This window comes from Lygodium microphyllum, chromosome 10, assembly GCF_053477565.2.
Source record: "Lygodium microphyllum isolate KBCC chromosome 10, Lygodium_microphyllum_v1.1.10, whole genome shotgun sequence".
Lineage (NCBI taxonomy): Eukaryota > Viridiplantae > Streptophyta > Polypodiopsida > Schizaeales > Lygodiaceae > Lygodium > Lygodium microphyllum.
Genome location: NC_141144.1, coordinates 119,077,771 through 119,087,019, shown reverse-complemented (window position 1 = coordinate 119,087,019; position 9,249 = coordinate 119,077,771). Strand labels below are relative to the sequence as shown.

At 41.0% G+C, this 9,249-nt stretch overlaps 1 protein-coding gene across 1 annotated transcript; it reads left to right on the top strand.

Annotated features, from left to right (window-relative positions):
- Positions 1-362: 362 nt before the first annotated feature.
- LOC148030496 (uncharacterized) lies at positions 363-3,960 on the top strand. Its single transcript, XM_087687262.1, has 3 exons — positions 363-929; positions 1,145-1,312; positions 1,413-3,960. The coding sequence occupies exons 1-3, from the start codon at positions 366-368 to the stop codon at positions 3,723-3,725; spliced, it is 3,045 nt and encodes a 1,014-aa protein (XP_087543388.1). The 5' UTR covers positions 363-365; the 3' UTR covers positions 3,726-3,960.
- The last annotated feature ends 5,289 nt before the right edge of the window (positions 3,961-9,249 follow it).

Sequence of the window (9,249 nt, the reverse complement as noted above, 5' to 3'; positions counted from 1 at the left end):
GTTTTTTATGTGACTGCTCCGCCTTTAGGAAGGCAATGGACCACACGTGTTGGTCGCAAACATTCTGCCAGCAGCCTTGCTCCCTTATAAAAAGGGGACTCGGGAAGAGAGGAAATACACAGAGGCGCTCAGGGGCTGGTAAGAATTCTGTTCTTGATTATGAAGATCCTGGCTAATCGCCTTATCTAACTAACTGCTTAAGTAGTGCCAAAATTAGGTGTGAAATCATCCTGTTACACGGCCAGCCAGTTACTCACTCATGCTAAGAAAGATCATTAAATTCGTTACGTGTGAGTTTAACTGTCCAGTTGCTTAAGTACCACCCACTAATATCGGTGCATTCGTCCTGCGACAGATTAACGAATATGGGACTGCAACGGGAAGGTGGAACTCTATGGAGGTGCAGGCTGCATGCGGCCTTCAGGACGGGGTGCGCATGCTTCTTGGCAGGGCTGGTGATGAAGCTGGGGTCCATGCATGCGACGTGGGTGACGTTCCCGGTGTTCGCCTACGTGATGGCGGTGACGGTGGTGGGCGAGTCGACCTTCGGGAAGGCGTCCCAGGACACGCTGGGCGTAGTGGCGGGCTCCGTCCAGGGCGTAGGCCTGCCCATGCTCGTCCTGCACTGGCTCATCCCTCCTCGTGAGATCTCCATTGGTGTCGCTGTCGCATGCATCGCCGCCAGCTCCTTCCTCTTCACCTACGGCTTCGGCCCCGCTCGCCTCAGAAGCGCTCTCTACGGCGATAACATCCTCGCGAAGCGTGTCGCCCTTGCCCACAGCGCCATCATCTACCTTAGCGCCGTCTCCCAGAAGGAGAACATGGAAGAACTCCTGTTCCCATTGCGGCTCGCAGGTACCACCATCGTGGGCGCCACCTGTGGCATGCTTGCCCTGCTTCTGCCCTTTCCACGCCTAGCATCCTTCGAGGTAGTCTGTGCTTCCGACTGCCGACTCCTAATTCTGACTTAGACTGATTAGTAATCACTGCAATTTGATATTGTGAATGTCAACAATTATGATCCCTGCAGCTTGCTACTAGGAGCGAATTTTCCTTGGACTTAGTAGTTATGATTGTGTGTGACGATTTTTGTCCTGATTCTGACCAACTAACTCTTTACCTATCTATCTGCTGCTTGCTGTAGATTCACAAGGAGACAAAAGTGTTTGCTCTAGTCACGTCCCAACAGCTTAAGGCTACCGTAGGGGCCTTCTGCACGGACGACCCGTATATCTCATCAGCCATGCAATTTCAGTCCAATTCACTCGGTGATCTAGGAGCCAAAGTCTGTGATGAAATAAGTGCGAGAGAGGTACAGAATTATAGTATTCATTACCCAAGTCGGAATAATGAGATGTTGCTGATAGACGGAGTTTGATTATTATATGTCATACTTGTCAATAAATTTGCAGCGCGACCAAGGCTGGGAAGCTGGACGTCTCCTCCGCCGCGTTTCACCCGACGCGCAGTCTTCAGTTAAAGCGTTCATAGCCGCTGTCCGCGATGATCTTATGAGCATGGACTTGGCGATCACATCTGCTCGAACGGCGAGCAGTCGCAAGCTGCTGGGTCTGACGATACCTGGCAAGCTCAAAGATAAGCTTGTGTGTCTTGCTGCTTGGCTGTGTCTAGCCATTACTGCAAGCGTCGACAGCCAAAAGAACGGAAAGTCAGCATTGTCAATGGCTGCGTATCAGGAAGACCAATCAGAAAGCCCCAAGAACCATGCAAAAACTGTTATAATAGAGGAAGGCAAGGAGGCCTTGACAAGCTTTGACCAAGAGATGGCTCAATTTCTGATCAGCAAGACTAGAGCTGGGATTGCAGCTGAGTCGTCGTCTGCTGATGACGCAATACACTGGAGCAAAGAAGAGCTGGCCATCCATTTCTTTCTCTATAATATGAGGCATGCTGGGGAGGAGACCATGAACTACCTGTGTCCTGCGGCAATGCCCGTCGATCACCGCCCGAGGAAATTCTCCAGTGGAGTTGACGATAATGACCAGCTGCAGCTGCATGCGAATAGCTTCACCAGAAGCAATATGGAGGTGCATGTGTCTGTAGACGATGATGGCAATCATGATATGCTAGGTGATCGGGGTAATCATGAGTTGCTCCCGACTGCAGCTGCAGTAGCTCTTTCTGTACCAGATCAGGAGCTTCCTAACTACAGCTTCTGGCCAGCATGGAGCTGGAAGTGGAGCTGTATTTTCAGATTAAGAACACTTTCTCAGATTGCAATTAAGATGCTAAAGCCGAACTCTGATCAGCTGCAAAATGCCCTCAAGATGGCCTTGGCGATGGCGATGGGAGCCTCTCTCGGCTTCTGGTTCGACGAGCCCAAGGGCTACTGGGCGGACATAACCCTGGCCTTGGGATACATGGGACCATCGAAGGGGGGCTCGTTCAAGGTCGCAGTACTGCGCTCCTTCGGAACGGTGGCGGGCTCGATATATGGCCTCGTAACGGCGATGGCGACGCAGAGCCTGTCAGCAATGGCGAGGCTCACGGCTCTGGTGCCGTGGGTGATACTGACAAGCTTTCTACGGCAGAGCAAGCTCTTCGGGTACGCGGGGGCTGTGTCGGCCTTCACGGGGGCGGTCGTCATCCTGGCGCGTAGGTCGGGCTCGTCGTTGTCGTCATCCCTATCGTCACCAGGGTATGCTTCTGCCGACCGGGACTTCACTGTCGTCCGGATCGTGGAGGCCTTCCTAGGCATGGCCAGCTTCGTGCTCGTCGAGTTTCTTGTCTTTCCGCGCCGTGCCGGCTCGCTCGTCAAAGCAGACGCCATCGCCGGCCTCGAGAACCTGAGAGCCTTCTCCCTCGCCATCCTGTCTGCCTTTGCGACATGCGCAGCTGATGCCGAGTACACTCGTCCCGACGAGTCTCCATCCCTCCACTCAAGCTGCACCGGCATCCATGTGGATCATATCCGGAGCACAATCCAAAAGCTCAGAGCCGCAGAAAAGACCCTCGCATCCTCCCTCTCCCGCCAGCGTAAGCTTATCAAGGAGGCAGCCGACGAGCCCCAGTTCTGGTTCGCCCCATTCCCCTGTCACCTCTTCTCTAACCTCATCGCTGCCCAGACTCGCCTCCTCGACTACCTCCACTTCACGATATCTGCATTTGAAGACTTCTACACCAAGCATGCTCCCATCATGAATAACAATATACATCACCATCTCCGAGGGCATCTAGAGAAGGCCATGCAGATCACCATTCAAGACAAGCTGGTAGCCACATTAACTTTCGTCATCCAAGTCATGTTCCAACCAACCATACAAATGAAGAGCATGTGCACTACCAATGATTCTTGCAATAGTATTGTTAACGTGGACACCTCTATCCCGACTGCAAGCTCACAAGAACGCCACCTGTCCCAGGCCTTCAATAAAGCCCGAATTGTCCTTTCAGAGACTATATTAACCTCACCTTTACACCGATTTCCATCGAGACCACATTATAAACTCCATCAAGAAGGAACTCTTCCCAACTTCATGACCAACCGTCACACCCAACTTCATGACCAACCTTCACGTCATCCATTACTCGTCCCCGCTAGTCAAGTTTTTGTCTCCCTTCATGTGCTCCAATTTGCTCTCCAAGGCATACTACAAACCACAGAAGAACTTCAAAGCAATGTTCAAGAACTACTACAAGAGGAGAACCCTTGGAGACTTATCAACTTCCATGCATTCTACAATTCTGTCCCACCTAAAAAATAATACTGAATGGTAAAGGAATATGAGAGGTTGAGAAAGTATTTTGCCTCTAGCAAATACTATTAAAAATAAAAGCACATTGGTACCACACACTTTTACTGAAATTATTTTTCATTTTCCACCTCACATGAATCACTTGCAATTATCCCATAATGTAATGGGATACTTGATGAATCAATATTCTCAATACTATCATTTTAAGCATATATGTATCATCTATAGAAAGACCAAGATTTAGTTGTGGTATGCTTACATAGATTATGCCATATAGGCAAGCTATTCACTTTATCATTTGCAAGTTGAGAAATGTCATTTATTTTTAAGTTTGAAATATTGTAAGCACATTACCCATCTATTGTCAATATGCTAGTTTATTGATTTATATTTGTTGCTTTTTGTTTTGCTTTAAAACTACATCGATTAGGTTAGTGCTAACATATACTAACCTTTAAGGGTGTCCTTAAGTTTTTTTGTTATAAAACCAATGCATAGCTCCTAACAAGAGAAATAGAATGTTAACAAAGGATATCTAAGATAGAAACTGCACTCTAATTTGTTTTAAATGTTAGGCCTTGCAATTAGAGTTCACATCTATAAAAGCTCAAGTTTCTTTGTGTGTTATGAGCATCGAGATACATGTCAAAAAAAGCACTTTCAATGAGTATATCCACACCAAGTCCAATGTTTGGAGAAAAACCTTTCCGATGAACATAACAATGTGCATAGAAAGACTTTCTAATAAATGCATTGACGCCTTGAATGAGATAAAAAATAGCAAGGATATGGCCCCTCAAGCCCTACTACTATCCATGCCTACTATCCTGTCAAGCATATGGATTACATGTTACACACACACACACACTACAAAAGGCTAAATACATTTCAAAATTGTTAAATTAGTACTAAACCTAGATCACAACTATTATACATATATATGTGATAGAAATGAATTCTCAATCTTTCATGCGTCTTCATGGTGCATGTAGATATTACTTTCTAAGAAGTGTTCAGCAATAAGTCTATAAACAATCATATAGCTCTCCATTTGGGTGTCAACACATGCCATATATATTTATTTATCATAAGTGTTCTCTCTCTAGCTTTCTCTTTCTCCATTCTCCTCTCCCCCTCCTCTCACTCTTAGTTTTTAGCCCTCCCTCCATCCCTTTCCCTCTCTTGTCCTAGTTGTCACCCTCTCCTCAACATGGCTCCTTGTCAACATGTGTCTAGTAGGTTTACTCTCTCTCTCTCTCTCTCTCTCTCTCTCTCTCTCTCTCTCTCTCTCTCTCTCTCTCTCTCTCTCTCTCTCTCTCTCTCTCTCTCTCTCTCTCTCTCTCTCTCTCTCTCTCTCTCTCTCTCTCTCGATGTTAAAGATGGCCTCAATCATTAGCTTCTCCATTGGAAGGTTAAAGATAATAACAAACCCTTATAAGTGTAGTGTATTTGAAAACTTTTGAACAAAGAAACCTTTGTGACCCCAAGTGAGAGAAATGTGATCAAGTTATTTGTGTAATCCTAGAGGAAAAAATGGGATACTAGAGCTAACAAGGCTCTATTTTCAAATTAGTCCATTATGTAACTACTCTATATTGTTCTACAATCATGTAGATTCTGTGTGAATATGTTAAATGATTGCCCTTGAATTGGACCTTTACATGCCTTTGGTAGCAATAAGCCTTGATATGTTTTAAATAGCATCCATAACAAACTTTGAATCATTCCTTGTATAAGAAATTTTCCCAAATGTAGGAAATTCAACATTATTTACATTATACTGGGGATGTATTTCCCATATATAACTAGGGAATTGTATTCTCTGCATGTTATAGTAGGGAATTATAAGCTGAGGTAGGAAATTTCCTACATTGTTTTGAAATTCCCTATTTAGGAGAATACAAGAAATTGATTCCCTATGTAGAATAGTTGGAAATTATAGGTCACTGAGAGATGTGTATGTTCACAGGAGAAAAAAGAAATCATAATACTTGCTTCATGAAATCATACCCAAATATGAAAAATAATAGTGATCCATGTTAGAAAACAAATGTTTACATGAAACTTCTCAAAGCTAATTTACAATGCCAAAGGGAAAATTACAAAAATAGGTATGCAAAGAATGTGAACAAGCTAAACATGCAAATACTAGAGATAGGAGGCCTCTTACTTGCAAAACTGAGTAAGAAACCAGTTAATCAAAAATAAAATGGTATTCGTATGTTGCATGTGTACATGTGTGCATGCGTGTGTGCGTGCATGCATGTGTGTGTGTGTGTGTGTGTTGGTTTTCTTATCACTATGAGTTCAAAACAACCACCTTATTTGGAGAACATAAAAAACATTTAGAAGGAAAGACCATTCAATCCCACGCTATTTGCATGGATATACTTCATTCATTTCATACAACACTTGTCTTTTTTTCTCTCGTGACTCCTTCAAAAACTAGTGCTAATCACTTATTAAGGTTAATTGTTAGTGGTTGATAACCTAAATATTTATAAAGTCCATTCATCTTAGCTTAATACATGCATAAACTAACTAACATAACAATAGTAGTTCCCATACTAAAAGAATGTGGCAATCAAACTATTTGGGAAATTCCAATCTCATTCATCTTACTTTACTAAACCTTGGGTTATTAAATTTTTCTATTACAAATATTTTGTAGTGCATAGGTTGACTGATCGACTTTTAACCAAAAGGTAAGTAAATGAATTATTTAGCTTGCTTAACTTGTAAGTGATGCCAGGACGCATATTCCACAGTGGATCCATGAGGTTTCGCGGTGGATTCCATAAAATTATATTTATTTGTCGGGGCTCGTATACAATGTGAATTCCTTGTGCGAAAAGTTGATGGGGACGCCAGTCCTTTTTAGGTGTCATGTTAATTTAATGTGCAAGTGGGTGATTCCATAGCCGGTGATTCCACAAAATACATATTTAAATTAATGGAAATTTATGAGTTTAGAGTGCACACTCGTATTAAATTAAGGTTAGGACAAAGTTCCAACCTATTTATTTATTTTGTAGCTGAAGACTGCTAGGTATTAACTTTTGTCAGTTTAATTTTATTATTTTTTAACAATTTTGAATGCTTCAGTTGATGTGTAGAGCAGGCGGCGATAACGCTGGGAAGCACTAGGCGATAGCGCGTATTCACATTATTTAGAAGAAATTATCATTTTTGATAGGCATGTGTCTTAGGCATGGTGCCAATATTTATCTTAACACGCTTATTTATTGAACCGCTTGACATCTATTTATTATTTTGCACGCGCATATGCGCATGGGCGCACGATTTAAATATTCATTATTGGTCATTGTATTTGGACACAGCCAGACTCTTAGGGCGCCCAACTGCTTTATTCTTTATTTAGACAAAAGTAAACACAAAAGCTAAAGCATGTTAATTGTAAATTTGGGCTATTTTTTAGCTTGGAGATGAATAAAATATTAAATACATGCTTTGTGGAGCACTTACACAAGGCATGGGGAGGGAGGGGGGAGATTGTACCCAATTGGTCTTTTTACTTTATGTCGTGCAAGTCTATTCTCTTGGATTTTGAGCAAAAATTAGAGTTCTTTCTTCTTGGGGACCTTCCGGTGCTCGCTACGTACACATGCAACATCCGATTTGTGCACCAGTAAGGTTCAAGGATTTATTGAAAAGTTGCATGATCTTAAATTACCACTTTGACAAAAAATATATCAATACCTTGTAGATGTGCTTGTGTGTGTACACACACATACACACATGCACATATTTCTGCACATACAAATATCCATTTCCCGTACACGGGAGCTCACTGTATATTAACTCTCTATATCACATGCATTCAAGGCCTATTCAAAAATTCCCTTATATGTGAATTTTCTTGACATAAAACACACAGGTTTTCTATTCAATTTGTAAATGAGTCCTTTATATGGCACCCTTTAGTGTATAAAAAATGCATAAAATATATATTTTAAAAACCCATTCTTTTGACCCCATGTGATATACTAATTACATATTTGTGAGTGATCCCCCCCACCTACCCCAACACAAAACATGCACACATGCATAGTTTAATACTAAACATAGTTTGATCTCATTTAGAACAAACCAAACCAATAATCAATTAATAATTCATGCTAAATAGCTAAATCCTTAAGATTACAACTCTTTAGGTGTGATGATGCAGTCAGCTTTATCCTAGTAGACATTTTTAATAGCAAAAATAAAAATTCAAGTTTTCTCAATAACATAAAAATTTAAAGAAAAGTATTGAGGTTTAGATCTAACATGTGGAAATTTATATGGAGAGTGCATACTTCTTGTAGAGAGCATACTTTGTAAAACATACTTACGTACATATGTGGCATTTTTGTTATGTTTTTATATTCTCATGGAATATTTATTTGAATGTATTTTGTGCATGTTTGATATGCCTCTTTGGAAAAGACTGCTAAATCTTGAGCAATTGTCTCTTCAAAAGAAAGCTAAGTTTTTCAAACTTATATAGGTGAGTTCAAAAGTTTTTATGAATGCATTAAGTCTTTCGATATGAAAGTACATAAGGCTTATATCCATCATGAGTAGGGTTCACTTTAGCTAATATTTACCGATTGGCTAAAATTTTATATATATCGAATTTTTCTCCAAGTTAAGTAGATTGAGCTATAACTTTAATATTTTTTTATTAGCCCATACTTCTAAGGTATATCAACATTGTGAAGGCTCTTTCTCCATTCATGTGAAGATAAAACTTAAAGAAATAGATTAAATTCACCCAACTGCTTACAAGTTTTGGGGTATATATAGAAAGATTTCTACATTGTGCTATACTTAAGGTTTATACAAATATTGATCAATTTAATTTTTGTGACTAAATCATTCTAACATTTCAAGAGAAAATTACACCAAATGTTATGATAAGTATAGCGATATTGATAAAAGACAAGGGATCCAATATTCTTATAGATTCTTCTTGTGAGCACCTTGAGAGTATTTCTAGGGGTATTATTGACCATACATAAAAAGATATCCTCAAATAGATCTCACATACTATATGGAAATGTAGCTAAGGTTATAACTTATAACACATACCCTAGCTATCATTACTCAAGTAAGGATTTTGAGATATTTGTGTTTCAACTACATTACATTTTTACTATTTTATTTTTTTTGTAACACAATTTAGTTCATGTGCCATTGTAAGTTAGTCCATAGCACACACACTCTCTCTCACTCTCTCTCACTCTCACTCACTCACTCACTCTCTCTCTCTCTCTCTCTCTCTCTCTCTCTCTCTCTCTCTCTCTCTCTCTCTCTCTCTCTCTCTCTCTCTCTCTCTCTCTCTCTCTCTCTCTCTCTTGTAGCTACCCTATTGGTAAGCCACTATTATACCTAGTGGTAAGCCACTTATTTTATTAAAATGTTGACCCAGGTTCAAGTCTCCCCATTTTATTCCTATACCAAATGAATGTGTGGATGTAGGAATTGAACTCAAGACCAACTAATCAACATGCATTCAACTTAACCAAGT